Source organism: Lampris incognitus, chromosome 15 (genome assembly GCF_029633865.1).
Source record: "Lampris incognitus isolate fLamInc1 chromosome 15, fLamInc1.hap2, whole genome shotgun sequence".
Lineage (NCBI taxonomy): Eukaryota > Metazoa > Chordata > Actinopteri > Lampriformes > Lampridae > Lampris > Lampris incognitus.
Genome location: NC_079225.1, coordinates 24736499 through 24757114, shown reverse-complemented (window position 1 = coordinate 24757114; position 20616 = coordinate 24736499). Strand labels below are relative to the sequence as shown.

The window sequence follows — 20616 nt, the reverse complement described above, 5'->3', positions numbered from 1 at the left end:
AGCCAACAGTATAAATTATGTGACGTTTTATTTAAGTAATTGGACCTTTGTTTGAATTTGCCGTGTGTATTGAAATGTGGAAATACCAGTTTTTTGTTTGGCTTGTATGTGAGGCAAGGCAACATTAAACTTCAATATATTTTCAGAAGAGTTTTGACTTGACATGCTCTCTCCCATACAGTGAAAGAATGGGGCATAATGGGGGGAGAGTGGGCTAAATTATACATTTTACTGATGTAATATAACTTGCTGTTACTTTGCTGCTTCATCTTTTAACTTTCTAAAGGCTTGAGTAAACCTTTAATGACTCACTCTCACCTGATTATTTCTTGGACTTGTGTTATATAATGAGACAATGATTAAGAGTTTTTTTGGTTTCCAGCGGCACAGTTTATCTACTCACGGCAGGAGAAGCAAGCACCCAATGTAGAGCCTGTTGAGGAGGAAGAGGATGAGGATGAAGAAGAGGTTCCAATGTCCCCCACCATCAGCCACGACCTAGACCCTCTCGCTCAAGGTGACATTATTTTTTAAAACCATTCTCCTTCACCAGTGGCCAATCTGACTTCATGTCATAAAGGGTTTGGGAATGAGGGCGGCACGGTGGCGCAGTGGTTCTCCCCATGCAACAGTGTTGCATGTTTTCCCCGTGTCTGTGTGCATTTCCTGCGGGTGCTCCGGTTTCCTCCCACAGTCCAAAGACATGTACTAGGTCAGGTGAATCGGTTGTACTAAATTGTCTCTAGGTGTGTGTGTGTGTGTGTGTGGATGGGTTAAGGGATGCGGGTGCTCTGGTTTCCTCCCACAGTCCAAAGACATGTAGGTCAGGTGAACTGGCCATACTAAATTGTCCCTAGGTGTGAATGTGTGTGTGTGTGGGCCCTGTGATGGCCTGGCGGCCTACCCAGGGTGTCTCCCTGCCTGCTGCGCAATGACTGCTAGGATAGCTTCCAGCATCCCTGCGACACTGAGAGCAGGATAAGCAGTTTGGATAATGGCTGGATGGATGGATGGAGGGTTTGGGAATGAAGGGATTCGGTGGCATCATATCAAGTCTGTGGTAGGGCTGGGCGATATCGCTAAAAAAGATCATGATGTTGGCATTTGAAAATACCATGCTTATGCCGTCTCAAACTACTGTTGAAAAATATCTTCAGTTATTATAGCCAATGTCATTTTCCTTTTTTTCCCTCTAAATTGGCTATGAGAATGGACATATAGGCAGGGATGCACAAAACTGGATTTTTGCCGATATTCAGTATGCCGCTATTTTCAAATTCATTTTGGCTGATTGCCGATACTAATATATATACATCTTTTTTATTTCATTGATGAGAACACCAAGTCCTTCGTGTACTAGAATTAACCTTTTACTCTTATTGTGATAGCTTAGTTGTTGTAGATACAGACATAAAACATTTCCTTTGATTCTACCCTAAATTTATCCTTTTACAAATGTAGACATTCACTTATGGTTATCTAATCTAACTAAAATTGAAGGAATCTCTGCTTTGCGGCTGGATGAACAACGCCAGACTGCCATTTCAACCAACATTGTGGTCAGAGGGGGGATTACACCCGAACGGGCACTGCACTGGTCTGAGTGAATGGCTGATCAAGCGCCATGAATTCAATGATTTTGTTGTTAAGGGCTTTCACCTTTGGATGGTTGCTACTATATCTCTTAGCTTTGTTAAATGACTGAAGTAGAGGCTGCTGACAGGTTTTTGCTAGCGCCATTTTTTTCTTGCCTACTTTTCAGAAACTCTTCCTTGCATTCAGGATGACAGCTCTTAAGATGCATAATTAGTAGTGTTAAAGGGAGCGTGGTTTTACCCATCCTTGCATCACTGGTGCTTTACAAGCATTGCAAAATAGCCATTTTGTTCGAAATACTTCCATACAGCTGACATTTTGAAGCTTGTTGCTGGAGCTCATAATAAACATTTAGCATCGTCACGTGCGCCTAGTTAATGAGTCACCTTATTGGCCAGGCATATCGGCTAATTAATTATCGGCTAATGCCGATAATTAATTAAATTCTTAAGTTTTTTTTATCAGCCAATACCGATGTCGAGCTGATATCATTGTGCATCCCTACTACTAGAACTATTGAGCCTGTTAAAAAAAAAAAAACTTTGAGCAAGTGAAACTGACATGAACATGGCTGAGAAATATTTAAGGAAATAGAGGCAGGTGGCTAAGCATGGCTATAAGACAGAGAAATGACAGTGTAATTTATGAATGTACATTGTGCATGCTTACAAACTAGCCAAAATAGCCTACTTTCACTTTAAATTAACTGCTTATTAGATGGTATGATAGGTTGATACTGCTTCATAGATAATTATCTATGAAGAACAAATGGAATTAAGCTACTGTATTTCCCGGACTACAAGTCGCACTGGCATACAAGCCATAGTCAGCAAAAATCGCATTATTGTGGGGGTGTCCGGGTAGCGTAGTGGTCTATTCCATTGCATACCAACGTGAGGATTACCAGTTCAAATCCCCATGTTACCTCCAGCTTGGTCGGGCATCCCTACAGACACAACTGGCCGTGTCTGTGGGTAGGGGAGCTGGGTTTGGGGATATGTCCTGGTTGCTGCACTAGCGCCTCCTCTGGTCGGTCAGGGCGCCTGTTCAGAGGGGAGGGAGAACTGGGGGTGATCCTAGTTCCTAGCTCATAGCACGTGGGAGGATCACGTGCTAGGATCATGTGATCCTCCCACGTGCTATTTCCCCCTGGTGAAACTCCTCACTGTCAGGTGAAAAGAAGCTGCTGGCGACTCCACATGTATCAAAGGAGCCATGTGGTGGTCTGCAGAGACCGGGACAGCTCGGAAGAGTGAGGTAATTGGCCAAGTACAATTGGGGAGAAAAACGGGGACCCCCCCCCCCCAAGAAAAATCGCATTGTTACGAGGAAAAACATAAGTTGCTTCGGTGTATATGTCGCATTTATATGGTGGTACAGTAGTGATGTTCGGGTCAGGGTTTTTTAATACCCGCTCCCACCCGACCCATTATAAGAGCCAATCCGCACCGCCTGTCCCACTAAAATATTTGTTAAGTAACTAACTGAACCCGACCCGCAAACCTCCAAATTTAGCCTAGGCTACAGCACCGTGAGCAGTGTTGCACAATTTTGTTTTGGGGCCGTTTGCCCAGCTTAATACACTGATTGCAAGGCATAGCCTATTATATATTAGCCTCATAGTGTCTGGGTCTAGGCTACTAAATAAACAGATGAATTGTTCCAAAGAGTGTTCTTTATTGTTGAATAGCAGCAAAACAAGTAACCCTTCATTACCGACATGAACTCTCTCTCTCTCTCACACACACACACACACACACACACACACACAAGCCTCTTCTTCTGACCAAAAAAATAGTTTTGCCGGTAAAAACAGAAGCTACGGATGCAACTTTAGAAAAAAATAGTAGGTGAAGCCTCAAAACTCTAAAATACATGCATTGACCAGAACCATGATTGCAAATTGATGATAAAGCTACTTGCTTGTGTGCGTGTGCATTTGAGAGAGAGAGAGAGAGAGAGAGAGAGAGAGAGAGAGAGAGAGAGAGAGAGAGAGAGAGAGAGAGAGAGAGAGAGAGCGAGAGAGAGAGCGTGACAGAGAGAGGAGAAGAGAAGGTAGCCTAGTAATGCACAGCCGAGCCTATTGCACGCCATGTTTCTGTAAGTTACCCTGAACTTACTCGGAGCACTGCTTTGTCCCTCCTTGACCCACCTGCCTGAACCTATGATATTTTCTATTTTCTAGTAAGGTTACCTGAACCCGCCCGACACTCGCATCACTATGGTACAATATTTTCAGCTGAGTCACAAGATTAAACAATGTCATCTAGTGGCCTTAGTTGAAATGCGGTGTAGTCGTCCCACAAAATTACATTGTATGAGTCGCTCTGAATATGAGTCGCAGGACCAGCTAGACAAGTAAAAAACAGCGACTTATAGTCCAGGAAATACAGTATATGAATCATTTAGCACCAGTTGACAGAATCCTCTTGTTTTGCAAAGCATTTCTTGAATCTGTTTTTAGTTAGACTAGCACTGGAAGACTTGAGTTAAGAACTAGAGTGACATTTTTTCAATACCAGAAAATGGCTAACAAAAAAGATAGACTTAGCAGATTGATTGTTATTAAGGTAGTACTGCAGCAAGAATGTGGCATCCTTACAAAAAAGAAACTTTTTGATTAATGATCAGTTGTAAAGTGTCAGTTTTTCTTTTTTTTGGAATAGCTGCCTTTCAGTTGGTGATGAAGCAGCATAATGAGAAAAAAAAACGAAGACCCATCAAAGATGAATTATCTTTGCATCAATTATTTCCTGCACCTCATAGGAAGGTTATTGCTTGCCAAGGATCAATATTGCGATATGTGCTAAGTACCATTGAGGTTCAATTACATTGTCATATCACCCAGGTTTAGTCTGCGGTTTTGTGTTTATCATAGGTAAAGGTTCTATGACTCCTTGGATACTTCAAAAGGCAAGCTGTCCTTGTTTCTAGACCGATATATATGTAATGCACATGTTTCTTTCTGTAGCCAAGCTGTACTCATGTCTGGACCAGATGCGGGCTGTGCTTGGAGAGGCGATGCCGGATTCTGTCCTGACCCAGGCAGCCATGCAGTGTGGTTTTGACCCACAGAGAGCATTGGATGCAGTCTTGTCTGAAGACACTAAGACAAGTTCAGCTGCTAGAACTACCAACCAAGAAATGGCATCAGCACCAAGAGCTAAACAGGAAAAAGCCCCGCTAGTGCAAAGAACAAATCAAGAGGCCTCAGCTGCTCCACATCCAGAAAAAGGTACGCCTGAAGCAGCTTGTCTTTATCAAGACCAAATGTATATTTTTTTTTACTGGTCAGGACTACCCTGCCTTGAATGGTCCACTTTAGTCACATTCAAAGACGTTTCAAAGATCATGGACTTATTTGCCCTTCGTAGGGTCATGTGATTATGTTTTTTCGAGTCCTGGTAAAGTTGAGAATTTCTAAAACTATTAAATGTCAATGTGTTTTTTGTTTGCCTTGCGTTAGTGTTCAATATCAGCTGTAGACTGATAGATGTAGTCTCCTTTTGAGAAATAATAATCCAAAGAACAAATCCTGAAATTTTTGTCACTGCTTAGCATGATCTGGGATATTCAAATTAGCTGTTCAGCAAAAAATGGCATTTTTGTGTCTGCATAATGCATACAAGTATTGCTCAATAAAATTGCTTCAGGCTAAGTAATACAATGCTAATCGAATTTGATGGCTAACAATGCTGGCTAATGGACCATGTTAAGATTTTTTTTATTACTCCATTTTTTTCCAAAACAGAAAAAAGGTTTTCATTTACTGGCCATAGCGTGACCTGCATTTAAAAAATTTCAAATGGATAACAAAATGCCTTTTTCTCCTCTTTCCCTCATTCATGGTATGATCTATCTGCTGTCAAATCTCCATCTACCCTTGGATCATCCTGTCATATTCCTCTTGTCATTGTGCAATTGGCTTTTGTAAGGTAAGGAGCCTGCTTATCTGCTTCTCGCACAGACAATGCATCCAAGACACACACACCCCAGACTGCTGGGCGCATAGACACACCACCTTGTGCACCAGCTGAAGTGCTTAACTTGAGTGACCTGCTAGCTCAACCTAAACCTGACCTATTGGTTAGAAGTTCCAAAAGCCAGAAATTTACTCGGCAAGGTGTCGGGTCAGGGAGTAGTAGTGTTACCAGCCTAGCAGACCTTATGTCTGACCATAATCAAAAGAATCAGGGGACAGGGGAAATTGACATAGGGCAGGGTGTTTCTGTCTCACTATTAGGTGCTCACCCCATGGGTTCTTCTGCCCCTACTCTGAAGACTCCTTCCCCTCAAACTGATCTTTCATTAGGGACGTTGGCATCTTTTAATATATCCTCAGCGTCTCTTGCCTCAGCCCATCATACTTCCCCTCCCTCTCTACTTACTGCCTCTTTGAATAGTTTGTCCCTAGGCAACCAGAGAGTGACAGGTATGGGTTCAGGTTTGACTCCACCTGCTTCTAGTTTTGGGAGTCTTAGCTCTGTCCTTCAGAGTAGTCATTCAAGGGAAACTGGGACTGGAATCAGAGCCACAGTGGCTGACGCTAAAGAAAACCTATCATTGGCAGATCTAATCCAGGAACACTCGAATCGCAGCCCATCCTCCTCTAGCCCCTTTCCTAGTACTTATAACAATGTGACTTCTGGAATGCCGCAGAGTAAATCAGCACCAGCACAAATGTCCTCACTGTCTCAGCTTGCGTTGCAGCATCAGAACAAGGGCAAATGCATTCTCCCTCAACCACAAGGCACTGGACAATCAAAACACACATACAACCTTTCGAAGTCAACCAATTCAGGGCCTCCATGCTTAGGCAGTTTGCTCTCACCATCTCAGAAAGCCTTGAAGCTTCAAACAAACCATCTCTTACCTATTTCTCAAACCCTCAGCTGTGAATCCCCAGCAAAAGCATTGAAGCACCCTCCTGGCTTCTCAGGGGCACTATCTCTGGCAGAATTGGCTTCTCAACACCAAGTCAAAACCTCAACCACTTCAAATAGTCCAATATTTTCTCCCACTCTGCACCTTTCATCAGGGATATTGGATGATGGTTGTATGTTGGTGGGTAATTTTGATGCGGGCGGGAACCAAGAAATGCCGCAATCTGAATCACCCCACCAAAACTCAAACCCATCAGGCTGGGGTCAGAACACTGATTTGAGTGTACTCATGGCTCAGTCAGGAGTGTGTCCTCTTTACTGTGATGACAACTTCTCCTCACACTCCATGCCATCATTTATCGGTTTGGGGCCAGACATCTCAGTTTTTGCCCGGCCGTCTGTATTTGCTCGCAGTTTGTCTTTCTCCGCTCCCAGACGGGAGAAGAGGAAGAAGAACATGAAGGCCAAAATTAGCAGTCACTGGGTGCAGAGCTGCCACAGAGCCTTTCCGTACAGCTCACAAATCAACACGGGCAATGCCAAAGAGCAGCAACCGCCATTATTACCAATCACACCCTTCCAATTTGACACACCCTCGCCAGATGACATCGTCCGAGCCAATCAGGAAAAGGCTTTTACCAGGTAGAGAAGCACAGTGAAAAGGTGCATAGACTACAGGGAGCACCCCTTGTATTTAGAGACCAACTAACAGATATTTGTTGCAGCTACATGGTCTTCAATAATGCCTAAGATAATAAATAGTAATGCATAAGTTAAATAATAAACACTGAATGACTTCAAAATAAAAACTTTTTAATATTTGTGAAAACTTTGATATATATACACCTTTATTTGGTTACTATCTACCAATGCTAAACATTTTGACATTTTAAACTTGAGTCTATATCTTTGTATATTGGGATGGCAATTGTTTTTTTGTAATTGAACATTTTTTATATGGTAGTAGTTTAGGCTGATCTTATCCATGGAAACATTGGAAACAACCTCTTTTATCAGTTGATATTATTTTAAAGCAACTTTTCTGCTTTGAGCTCCAGCATATGCAGCGAGGCAGTGAGCATCTAGCCCATCTGAAGAGAAAAAAAGAGGTTGAGTTTGCTTGCAGGTGTGCGGCAGCTACAGGAATATGGATCAGTTAACCATTGTACTGGTTTACCGCTTCTTGTATTCGAGATGATGGGGAAACATTTTGGTGTAGAGGGCACCTGGATTATTTCCCATGAGCGAGTGAGAACATATGGACAAGCACACAAACACAAACATGTGCATAGTTAATTGCAAGTGTTAAATACTTTTAAATATTGACTTTAATTTTGGTATGAATCACTGTAATAACAATGTCATATTTTTATGCCTCAAACTAAATGCGTTCGGTCCCTAGGTAAAGGGACCTATTTTGTTGTTTTATAGACTTTTCAAGTTGTAATATACAGACAGGGTTGTTTTGATTGACACTGGGTGTGTGCTCACACGATGCCGGAGGTTTATTTGTGAATTCTGAAATAAAGGCCTCATTTATGTACGCTGACAAAGCCTCTGTTTGGGCGTGCTCTTCTGGAATCTCACGTTTGTGTGTCTGATTGTCAAATGTGTACATTTAAGATTCTTTATATTCAGTTCATTTTCAGTATTGAATGGAAGCCGTGGGTGATTCCTCCTTGCATTTTTTAATACCTGACATAATTCTGTCCACTTGGATGGTTGAACTGAGAAACTGGCATCAAGCAAACCTTGTTTTGGTAGCACCTTTGTTGGAACATGTCTTCAGAGTGAAATGTTTTGGGGAAAACCTTGCAATATGCAATCTAGTGCAGTGTATGCATTTTTTTTTAAGGTATGCCAAAGTTACTTAGGGTATCAGTCCTTTTTTAAGTGAGTCATTGCTGTTGTCTTGAATTGAGAGTCCTGACAGTATAGGGATGACTGTTAAAGAACAGGGTTGGAGTTAAAGCATAGATTCACATACTGTCAAATAACATCACATACAAAAACTATTGTTCAGAGCAATTTCATATTTTTGATCCTTTTTCCCTTAAAAAAGATTGTGTTTTTTCTGTTGGTGTCATTTAATGAGCTGTTACTGTGGTTGTGAGACAGGAAAATAAGATATAGCCTGGATTCTAGAGCTCTCTCCTGCCATTTGGTCCCAGAATTAGGCTGCCAAATTGTTTTCTTAAATATTGAACCACCATTAAACCACTATTAAAGTGAAGGTAGCTGTGTGTAAACTTTGCACAGGTGCAAAAAGCTGAGTGAGCTGGACCCTAAGGGTGTCAAACATGAACCAGGGAGCCTTAGGCAGATGAAAGATAACAGTGGGCTAAGCTGCACTGATGAGAACTCAAACAAAAGAAGTCAAGCAGGTTTCTGAGTCCACACAGTAGAATAATCGTGTTTTAAAAAGATGACTTCACATAGGGATGTTGTGGTTTAGATAACATACCATGTGTGTGACATGCAAAGCATGTTTCTTGATTTCTCAGCATAGACACTGTCCATGTGTGTACATATTAATCTGTGGTTGTAAGGTTTGGACTTTGTACAGTGCGTCTCTAAAAGTATTAAAATTTCTGTTTTTTTTTGTTTTTTTATCCAAAATTGTTTTTGTTGTCCAGCTACTTTCCCAGCCTGCTTTGTGCAGGCGACTGGGTGTGTGGGTTTCATTAGTAAGCTTTACGCTGGGGAAAAAATATGACCCCAAGCGTACATCTGTTCTCTGCAACAGTATTTCTTCACTCTTTGTACTCACCACCTACGTTGGAAAATCTGATCATGTCTCTTGGCTTTCACAGCTTGGTCAAAGGCTCTGTGAAAAGTTCAGCTCGTTTTTGCAACCTTTTTTTCCCCTTTCTTTTGCAGGGCACACACACACACATATATATATATATTGTGCTGCATGGTGGTGCAAGCTTTGGAAATTGTTGTCTCATCACTCCCTTTGGTTGGTGAAAAGAATAGGGGTATATTTATTTGGATTCATAGTGTCAAGTGTCAACACTGATGCTTTATGGTGGTCCATTACTTTTGCATGATAAAAAGAGAAGAGGAAAAAAAACTTATATTTAATGTCTTGTAGTTGTTAGATTACAGAGCGGACTCTCTGTGTGCATTTTTCTTCAAATATTAGTACCCATACACTAGAAGGCTATTGGTATTTAAGTACATTATACACACCAACCATGCAACTACAACAGGACACAATTTAACAACTCACAGTAGATGACTATCAAGCCACCCTTCACTCTACAGTTTTTTTCTATTAATGGAATAAGACAAGTAGTACAAAGCAGTCTAATCTTTTCATGTAATGGAACATAGTTTTCTCTTTTCAAATGCAAGCATATGCACACAGCCTCACTATATCGAAACTTGACATTGCCCCCCCCCCCCCCCGCTACCTATGCTAGAGTTCTCCCCCATTGGCCCAGACAACAGAATTGGTATCGGCCTAACTCTCCATTTTGATAATGTAGTGCACACATCACAAATGCATTTTAATATAATTACCATTTTCTTTGTAGGGTGGCACGGTGGCACAGTGCCACCCTACAGTTGCCTCACAGCAAGAGGGTCCTGGGTTTGAACCCTGGGATTGTCCAACCTCTGGATCACCCCAGGTTGTCCTCTGTGTGGAGTTTGCATGTTCTCCCCGTGTCTGCGTGTGTTTTCTGCGGGTGCTCCGGTTTCCTCCCACAGTCCAAAGACATGTAGGTCAGGTGAACTGGCCATACTAAATTGTCCCTAGGTGTGATTGTGTGTGTGTGTCAGCCCTGTGATGGACTGGCGGCATATCCAGGGTGTCGCCCCACCTGTTGCCCAGTGACTGCTGGGATAGGCTCCAGCATCCCATGACTCGAATTCACATAAGTGGCTTGGATAATGGATGGATGGATGGATTTTCTTTGTTTTACTATGTACACATCTTTTCCAGATACAGAACAGTCACTCGATCTGTGTTCTTTCTCAAGAGTAATGGTCTGGATTCTGGTATGAGGGAATCAGTCCAAATAACGACACTTTATCATTAGTAAAATAAGTTATTGATCTTGCTGTATTTTGATGCCACATGTTCATGAGTCCCACCTGTTAAATTCAGCCGGTAAGTCCACAGCATATTGCTGTAAACTATATTCAGGTTATGTGGGTGTTGAAGACTTACCAACGAGTTGTCAATCTAGATAAGTTGGAGCTGCAGTCAGACGATTTTTTATAAACTACTGACACCTATGATGATACTGGTAACCGCATTTGTGTTTGACTGCTCTAAATCCCAGAAATTCATTCAAAATGAAACAAATTGCCATGCTGACTGTGTTGCTGTCGTCAGCACCTTCCTCACTGCTGAACAAAAACAAAACAAAACAGTTGAACCTGAGTTTCAGCTATTTTTTTTCTTTTTGGACCCCCCCCCCCTTTTTTTTCTCTCCATCTGCACCTGGCCAACTACCCACTCCTCCGAGCCACCCCGGTTGCCGCTCCACCCCCTCTGCCGAGCCAGGGAGGGTTGCAGACTACCACATGCCTCTTCCGATACATGTAGAGTCGCCAGCCGCTTCTTTTCACCTGACAGTGAGGAGTTTCGCCAGGGGGATGTAGTGTGTGGGAGGATCGCGCTATTCCCCCCAGTTCCCCCATCCACCCCCGAACAGGCACCTCAGCTGACCAGAGGAGGTGCTAGTGCAGCGACCAGGACACATACCCACATCTGGCTTCTCACCCGCAGACACGACCAATTGTGTCTGTAGGGATGCCCGACCATGCCGGAGGGAACATGGGGATTTGAACCGGCGATCCCCGTGTTAGTAGGCAACAGAATAGACCGCTAAGCTACCTGGACGCCCCCCTGAGTTTCAGCTATTGATGTTGTAAAGGTCTTCTATTAGTTTAGTTTGCCAAATCGGCTTGTTAGTCACCATAAATTTGCTTCTGCAAACTTGCTGATACCGTCTATTTTCTTCTCCATTTAGCTGCTATAGTCTTCTTCTTTTTTGTTTTTTCGGCTTGTTCCCTGTTTCTCCAGGCTTGCCACAGTGGATTTTATAGTTTCCATCAGCACCCTGTTAGGGCACAACACCAATGGTGGCTGTTGTTAACGCGGGCCTTGACCGATCTGGTATGGTCTTGTCAATCCGCATCTTGATTTCACAAAATTTTATGTCGGATGCCTGTCCTGACACAACCACTAACCCTATAGATGGGGGCACAGGTAAAGGAGCCGGATGCCATCCCAGTATTCGTGGACTTGCGTTTATGCCTGTCGCCATATTTAGCTGCTGTGAAATGTAATACGGTGAATATTTACAGGAAAATCCTACCAGTCCTACCAGACAGTAATTTAGATAGATAAACAGATGGATTTAAATATTTGTAGATTAGTTATTGTCCTAAATGTGCCAGCAATTGAAAGTATCAAAAAGGACACTGGTTTGCATGTATATCTTAATGATCATATCTTCAAACATTAGTGTGGTCATTTTATTCAGCTGGCCTGTGTGGTTCTTCCTGTAGCATGGTGAGTGTTGTCAGTATAGTTATTTGTCTATGTATTTTCAATCCAGCGTTGTGAATTTGAAGTCAAAGGAAAGACTGGCAAATGTAATGAGTGTTGTAAACTTGTTATACAGCATCGGCTGATTTTGATCTTTGTCCTTACATTCTTTTTTTTTCCATTACAACTGTCATTTCAACCTTTCAAATCTGTCATTTCAACTTTTATCAAAAGTTATTTATACAACCATGCAATGTTATCTGTGATCAGAGCGACCAGCTGGCCAATCAGGAAAACTGATTTTCAGGGTTATGTTCCATTTGGCCAGAAAATTGCGGTACTTCCTTGAATAGTGTGAAGGACAGAAGAGTGGAGGGGTTGGGTGAGGGGATTGGATTGCGCGGCTCCAACTGATTGGTTTCATATGCAATACCAATGAAGTACTCTATGATACCATTGCGTCTGAGGTTTGACAGATCCTGTTGATCCCACAAGGATTATAACCTTGAAAAATGCAAAGAATTAGATTATTACATTGGCAATTGCATTTGAGACCCTCTGACTTTCTGTCTCTGACTTAGTCTTTCTCTGTTTCCTTATTTCGATATCCTGCACCACAACTTTGCCCTGTTAGGTAGTCAACCATCCCTTTTAATTGCTTTCTCACCCAGAGCCCTTGTTATTTAAGGTTTGCATGTGCATTTTGCTTTGTGTGCTTTTTTTTGGGGGGGGGTATTTGCATATCCTGGGCCAACCCTCCTTCCATCCTGAACCTCAGTTGAGCCCTCAGGCCAAGGTGTACTGGTGACTCACCCATACTGACTCACTCCAAGGGTCCCTTCTGGCAAAGAAATCCTGGGCGGAAGGACACCAACTGTTTACCTGCCAGTCTAAATTCTCTAAACAGATCCTGTTGTAATCCTCAGAGCCTGGTTCTACTCTGTATGGGAACTCAGTGCCTCATCCTGTCAAAACCTGCCCCCTGGGGTAGCCCAAAAAATGATCAGTAAGTCAGTTGTGTTTACCGAGCTAGTTAAAACCTTTGACAAAGAAGCCTTTTGGGCAGCAAAAAAGGAGGGTTTTCTTTATTACTTAAGACCCTCGCAGTACATGAGTGAAGCTATCCTGTCCGTTTTACCCCAGGATAAAATATGGACAATGTAGATGTTATCTTAGAAGAGGAAGACAAAGCAAAACTTGCAAATGGGACTGTAGACACTTTGGGTAGAAAACTTGTGGATGGTCCTATAGTTTGTTAATTTTCATTCAGAGACTGGCCATTTCGATAAGATTACATAGGGTGTAGCAATAGCTCTAAATGCTGTCAGTGCCATGATGGTTTCATAGCGTAAACTCCATAAGTAGCAAGGTGGTCAGTAGAATGTGGAAACCACCTCATCTCTTGGGCTAGAGAAACTCACCCAGCTGCAGGCCTAACAAAAATTTCCCAGATAGCATCTTTTCATTTCACAGTGATCATTGCCATTGAGACATTAGGTTGAGCATGGGGCCTATCACAGTGTTGACGGTTTATTTAGATGTCTTTTTGTGCAAGCTTGTACACTTCTGTTATTACTAGGCAGGCTATATTATCTTTCCATGACAATAGAGCTCGTGCAGCCCCTTACTAATTTGTGAACATGCACCGCATTGTCCAGATTAGCCCCCGTTTCAGTCTTTGGAAGGCATGTCCACGATTGTGTAGGAATGGATGCAGATGCTGCTGTTCTGAACTTCTTTCAACAGCAGAGAGCGGCCCGACTTGTGAATCAGTCTTTCAGAATGAGAGGGACTTTTTTTTCTCTATAGCAAAACCAGTCATTCAAAGAAAGAAAGCTTGGTTAGAGAAAGTCCATTAATGCTTCCCCTGAGTCACATCTCATTTCCCCTCCTTTTCCCCTAGGGTAATTTGTTTTTTTAAAGAAGACATATATGTATGTATGTATGTGTGTGTATCCTGTCCCCCTCTTGCTATGTGATTAGGTGTGTGTGTTCATCAACATCCATATGCACACTCAAGTGACCAGCACAAGTTATAAATTGTCCACTCTAACAGTAAAAGAGCAAAATTAAGCAGCAGCTCCCCCCCCGTCTCCCGGTTAATTAGCGAATTAATTATTACTGAGTAATTACACACAAGCATACATTGTAAAAAAGCGCTTTGAGTGGTCGGTAGACTAGAAAAGCGCTATAAAAATGCAGTCCATTTACCATTTAATACCTTTTCACCCTGTGTAATTTCTGTGTGTACGGTGATGATGTCGGGGGTTGCACATATTCCCTCTTAGCCTGGTACTTTGCTGAGGTAACAGCTTTTCCGAAATGCTGTGTCACACACTGCTCTATTTGTGCAGAGACGGGAACCAACTGCCACTCTAGAAATTAACCCTTTCTCACCCAGGATGTTACCGCCCCACACACACACACACACATACACACACACACACACACACACACAAATGCACGCGCACGGTCTGCAGCAATGGGTTTGGCTGTGCAGCCCAGTCTAAATGAATCAGTAGTGGGTTGTTATGACTGGGACTGTAGGCCATTTGGGACAGTGATGACAAAGCAAAGGACATTAACAAGTCTCCCGGCTGCAGGATACATACTACTGAGTGCATCATTTTGTCACATTGAGGCATATACATTTTGTGCACTAATAGATTAGGTAACCATTGGTAAAGAACATATTTTGTAAGACACTTCCCCTAGATGGCTTAAACATTATCAATATTATGTGTATGCTGGAATTGGTCCACAGTGCCAAGGTGTTACTTTTACGGTGACAAAAAAAAAAAGTGTTGCGAAAGTAGATGCGTCACCATCTGTGACGTATGCCACATAACATATTGAATCGCATCGAATGTGCGCAATCGTTATTTTTGTGCAATAACCACTGTTTTCCAAAAGTTAGAAAGTGAGGGGTAAAAAAATCAAAATATTCTAATTAATTTGTGTTGTACTCATGTCGTTGTTTGGTGGTGCTACATTGATGGTGACTTACAAATTGGCCTTGTAGTTTGCCTGAAGTGTTTATATCAAAATGATATGTATATATGAATATAGAAGATGTGAATATCATTGGAAATCAGCTTAGTACTGAGTAGAGTCTGTTGCAAAGCAATTGTTTGCTTTCTGTTAATAGGAGACAATAGTCAGTGTTCACCAATGCACTGTTAAACTCCAGGGTGTGAGAGTGATATATTGCAGCTCTCATCAAATCTGAAATGTGTGTGCTTTGTTTAAAATAACTTTTTTTTTTCACCAGGCGTTACTATGAGAGAATTTCCAAAGGTGTTTTTGCTGTAATGAGTCATGAGTGTGTGTATATATTTTGTCAGAGTCTACATCTCTGCTCCTCTCTCTCTTCCAGCAAAAGTTAGAGATGCATCTCAGAACAAGCTGGACTCAGAAGTGGTACCAAAAGTGGCCCGCATGACTGTCTCTGGCAAGAAGCAGAAAATGGGCTTTGATGTGCCCAGGTACCTTATACCCAACATGTAAACGGGCGATTTAAGTGTTTGAATGATTTTCACAAAACTCTGGCCAACATAATGTTTTTTCTGTTGAATAGAAGCAGTGTATTTCCATGTGCTGTAACTCTTATAACCTTCTCCCATCAGCATGGAGGAGAATGGTGTGGCCACTGCCTCGGTACGTCGAGGTGGCAGCCGTGAAGACATTACTGTGACCCCTACCCCAGAGACACCCTCTAAACGTCCTGAGACCCCCTCCAAAGGGTCAGGAGGGGATGAGTCCCCCGCAGTCCCAAGTGTAGGCCGCACACCGGGGAAGGCCAAGAACCAGATCAATGTCAAAGCCGAGCTGGAGAAGAGACAGGGGGGCAAGCCTCTGTTGAATTTGGTGGTCATAGGTAGAACATGCACTAATACTTACTTGGTCATTCCCAGCATTCACTTATATAGTTAAAAACATGCTTTACACAAGGTTTCAACACATTGTTAAAAAGGATGAAAACAATGCACTGACTGAGCAAAATGAAAATCGTATGTGGATAAATAACTATCATACTAACTCCCTTATACACACACACACACACACACACACACAGACACACACACACACACACTCTTCTTCTTCAGCGGTCACTCGAACGAGTATAACTGTCCTCTCCTTTGGGTTGTCTACTTGTGGGTCTTGAGATGGCTGTAGAGGCCGATCTGTGATCCACAAATTTTGGTGCAGTGTGGGAAGGGAAAAGTGGTGGTGGTGGTTGAGCCTTTTTCTCTATGGCACAGTGGAGTTCCATTTCATGACATGCAGCTGCTTCCTGCACGAATTTCTTCCAGGAGCGCCTGTCAAGTGCAATGTGTTCCCAGTTGCTCGATGTGATGTTGAATTTCTTCAGACTGGTCTTGATATTGTCCTTGAAGCATTTCTTTTGCCCGTCGGGAGCTCGCTGACCTTCCTTCAGCTGGACATGCGGATGACATGGCCTGTCCACCGGAGTTGGTGCTGCATTATTGTGGTGGTGATATCTAGTCATGTTGGCTTCTTCCAGAATGCTGATGTTGATGCGTCTGTCCTTCCAGCTGATCCTCAGGATCCTTTGAAAAGGTCTTTGGTGGTATTTTTCCAGGGCTCTCAGGTGTCTGCTGTAGGTGGTCCATGACTCTGCTCCATGCAGCAGGGTAGGGAGAACAACAGTTCTGTAGACCAGGAGTTTTGTTTGGGCCTTTAGGTCTGAGTCTTCAAAGACTCTTTTCCTGAGTCTGGCCTAAGCACCACTGGCACAACTCAGGCGATGGTTGACCTCAGAGTCAATGTCAGCTTTTGAGGAGAGAAGGCTGCCGAGGTAGAGGAGGGGATCAACATTTTCAAGAATTTTGTTGTCCACTTTCATGGTGGGCTGGGTAGATGGCTGGTTGGGTGGAAGTTGATATAAGACTTGGGTCATCTTGATGTTTAATGCTAAACCCAGGGCTCTGTATGCCTTGACAAAGATATTCAGAATGCAGAATGGCCTGCTGCGATGGCGTTGTCATCTGCATACTGACGCTCCATGATGGTGGTGTTGCAGACTTTTCTCTTGGCCTTGAACCTATTAAGGTTGAAGAGCCTGCTGTCAGTTCTGTATAGGATTGGGATCCCCGTTGTAGCTCTTCGCCAGTGAGGTGGAGTATGGCAGCAATAAAGATCGCAAACAGGGTGGGTGTGATGACGCATCGCTGTTTGACCCGTTTCCACAGTGAAGTGGAACGTGAAGTGAAGTCTCCTAGGAGAATAATCTTATCCTCCTTGGGGATTCTTGACAGTATCTCATCTAAGCAGGCGTAGAAGGTCTCTTTTACTTCCTCTTCAGAGTCTAAAGTAGGGGCATAGGCACTCACAACTGTTGCCATCTGGTTGTTGGCAAGCATCAGATGGATGGTCATGAGATGCTAACTTATCCCCAAAGGAAATACAGAAAGGTGGCTGATGATCTGGTTCCTGATGGCAAATCCAATGCCATGGATCCTGGCTCATCAGCAGCTTTTCCTTTCCAGAAGAAAGTATAGCCATCCTTCTCCTCCTTCAGTTGTTCTTCATCTGCCTGTCGGGTTTCTGAAAGGGCAGCTATGTCAGTTTAGCATCTCTTCAGTTCTCTAGCGATGATCGCAGTTCTCCTCTCCGGTCTGTCACTGGTTGCACTATCCATTAGTATGTGCACATTCCAGGCTCCAAAGTTCATGTTTCTGTGTTTCTGACCGCATGTGGTGATCCCTCTAGACGCGGTAATCCAGTCAGGAGCTGTGAGGCAGGCTATTTTTAGGGCACCTTTTCTAGCCCCTTCCTCAGGTGGGGTGAGCAGCATGGATCCTAAAGAGGGCTGCTTAGTCGTGGGTGCAGCTATTGAAAGGCTCTTTCTACCTCGTTCCAAGAGCCCAGCAACTGAATCTAGCACCCACAGTCTGATGTGCTGGCTCATGACTAGGGGCTTCCAGATCTCACAATCCTGCACCGGTCGCCATAGGACTTAATCCAGGATGATACAGTGGATTCCCTTTATGGAAGGTGCCTGTGCATGACTTTGTTTAACGTGGGGAGACTGGTGCAAAGACAGTCAACCATACAGTCCTTGACAGATCTGGGTCAGGATCCAGTGGCATGGAGTCCCAAGACGACTGGGGGCCCATTTCTGCTGCAGCCTTCATCCGCCTTCCCAGCCGTTGTGATGCTCCCCTAAAGTCAGCCATCATCTGCCGCCTGTTCCACTATTGAGGTCTTAGTTGGACTGCTCTTCGTCAGGGACCTCCCCCTTGACCTTACCGCCATAGGTGATTCTACCAGGAACATAGCTCCAGATGGCATTGTTCTTGGGGTCTCAGGACCACACAAGCTTCTCCACCACAACAAGGTGACAATCCACAGAGAACACACACACACACACACACACTATGTATGGCAGGCCTTTTTATCTTTTTTTCATTGTAAGATGCTAGTTATGAAAAATTAGACACTAGTGCTTATTTTTGAAACACTAGTCACTATTCTGACTGTCTCTAGTTGCAATTATAAAGTCACTAGTTGCTAAAATTAGATACTAGCTCTTAGAATTAGTGCTAGTTACTAATTTGATTATGACTAGTCAGTTTTCTTTTTTAGTAGTAACAATTCAATAAACACTTGCTCTTTTATTTTAGTTACTAGTACCTAATTTAGTCAGTAGTCAGTATTATATTCTTAGCGTCAGTTGAGCCTTATGAGGCATCACATACTGGAAATCACCTTTCATTAACTACTAGTCAATATTTAAATAGCTCTAGTTGCTACTCCAATTCTACTGGTAAATTATATATTAGTAGTGACTATTCATCAATGACTAGTTGCTATTCTGATTTTCACTTGTCACAATTATATTGTTACTAGGTACTATTCAGTATTGACAAGTAACTTTTTAATGAAGTCTAGTTTCTATTCCAAATAAAGATATCAACATTTATGTTTCAACTTGATATATACACTCACTGGCCACTTTATTAGGTACACCTTGCTAGTACCAGGTTGGACCCCCTTTTGCCTTCAGAACTGCCTTAATCCTTCGTGGCATAGATTCAACAAGGTACTGGAAACATTCCTCAGAGAGTTTGGTCCATATTGACATGATAGCATCACGCAGTTGCTGCAGATTTGTCGGCTGCACATCCATGATGCGAATCTCCCGGTCCACCACATCCCAAAGGTGCTCTATTGGATTGAGATCTGGTGACTGTGGAGGCCATTTGAGTACAGTGAACTCATTGTCATGTTCAAGAAACCAGTCTGAGATGATTCGAGCTTTATGACATGGCGCGTTATCCTGCTGGAAGTAGCCATCAGAAGATGGAAACACTGTGGTCATAAAGGGATGGACATGGTCAGCAACAATACTCAGGTAGGCTGTGGCGTTGACACGATGCTCAATTGGTACTAAGGGGCCCAAAGTGTGCCAAGAAAATATCCCCCACACCATTACACCACCACCACCAGCCTGAACCGTTGATACAAGGCAGGATGGATCCATGCTTTCATGTTGTTGATGCCAAATTCTGACCCTACCATCCGAATGTCGCAGCAGAAATCGAGACTCATCAGACCAGGCAACGTTTTTCCAATCTTCTATTGTCCAATTTTGGTGAGCCTGTGCGAATTGTAGCCTCAGTTTCCTGTTCTTAGCTGACAGGAGTGGCACCCGGTGTGGTCTTCTGCTGCTGTAGCCCATCTGCCTCAAGGCTCGACGTGTTGTGCGTTCAGAGATGCTCTTCTGCATACCTCGGTTGTAATGAGTGGTTATTTGAGTTACTGTTGCCTTTCTATCAGCTCGAACCAGTCTGGCCATTCTCCTCTGACCTCTGGCATCAACAAGGCATTTTCGCCCACAGAACTGCCGCTCACTGGATATTTTCTCTTTTTCGGACCATTCTCTGTAAACCCTAGAGATGGTTGTGCGTGAAAATCCCAGTAGATCAGCAGTTTCTGAAATACTCAGACCAGCCCGTCTGGCACCAACAACCATGCCACGTTCAAAGTCACTTAAATCACCTTTCTTCCCCATTCTGATGCTCGGTTTGAACTGCAGCAGATCGTCTTGACCATGTCTACATGCCTAAATGCATTGAGTTGCTGCCATGTGATTGGCTGATTAGAAATTTGCGTTAACGAGCAGTTGGACAGGTGTGCCTAATAAAGTGGCCGGTGAGTGTATATATATTGTTTTTTTGCTCTTTTTTTTGTTGTTGTTTTTTTTTTTTTTTTTGTGACACTAGTGAATTAATATGACTATCCACAACTAGATGTTGATGTCAAAATGAAAAAGTTGATTGGGTCAAATTAAATGGCAACTTGAAACATCTGAATAACTGCTAGGCTTTATTTATAAGCAGCTGGTGACAGTGGGACATTCACTTGTAATTACTGGAATAGCAACTAGCATTAATAAATAGTTACCAGTGACTAATTTATAATTACTGGTAGAATTGAGAGATGAGTAAAAACGAATGTTTAGACCTAGTATTATTTTTTAGCAACTAGTAACTTTATAATAGCGACAAGTGACATTGACACAAGTGACAAGTGAACATTTTAAAGAATAAATACTAGTGTCTAATTTTTTTGTGACTGGTGCCTAATCATCTCAGCAATCAT

General features: G+C 42.9%; 1 protein-coding gene across 2 annotated transcripts in view; it reads left to right on the top strand.

Annotated features, from left to right (window-relative positions):
- The window catches only part of hbs1l (HBS1-like translational GTPase), a 46442-nt gene that overhangs the window by 1125 nt on the left and 24701 nt on the right, over positions 1 to 20616 (top strand). For both annotated transcript variants that reach the window (XR_008811418.1, XM_056294559.1), the window contains exons 3-6: positions 383 to 517; positions 4568 to 4831; positions 15365 to 15473; positions 15615 to 15865. Coding sequence is in view for 1 of the 2 variants with exons in the window: in XM_056294559.1 (XP_056150534.1) it covers positions 383 to 517; positions 4568 to 4831; positions 15365 to 15473; positions 15615 to 15865 (759 nt within the window). In the remaining variant the exon portion in view is untranslated. The remainder of the gene's footprint in view (positions 1 to 382; positions 518 to 4567; positions 4832 to 15364; positions 15474 to 15614; positions 15866 to 20616) is intronic.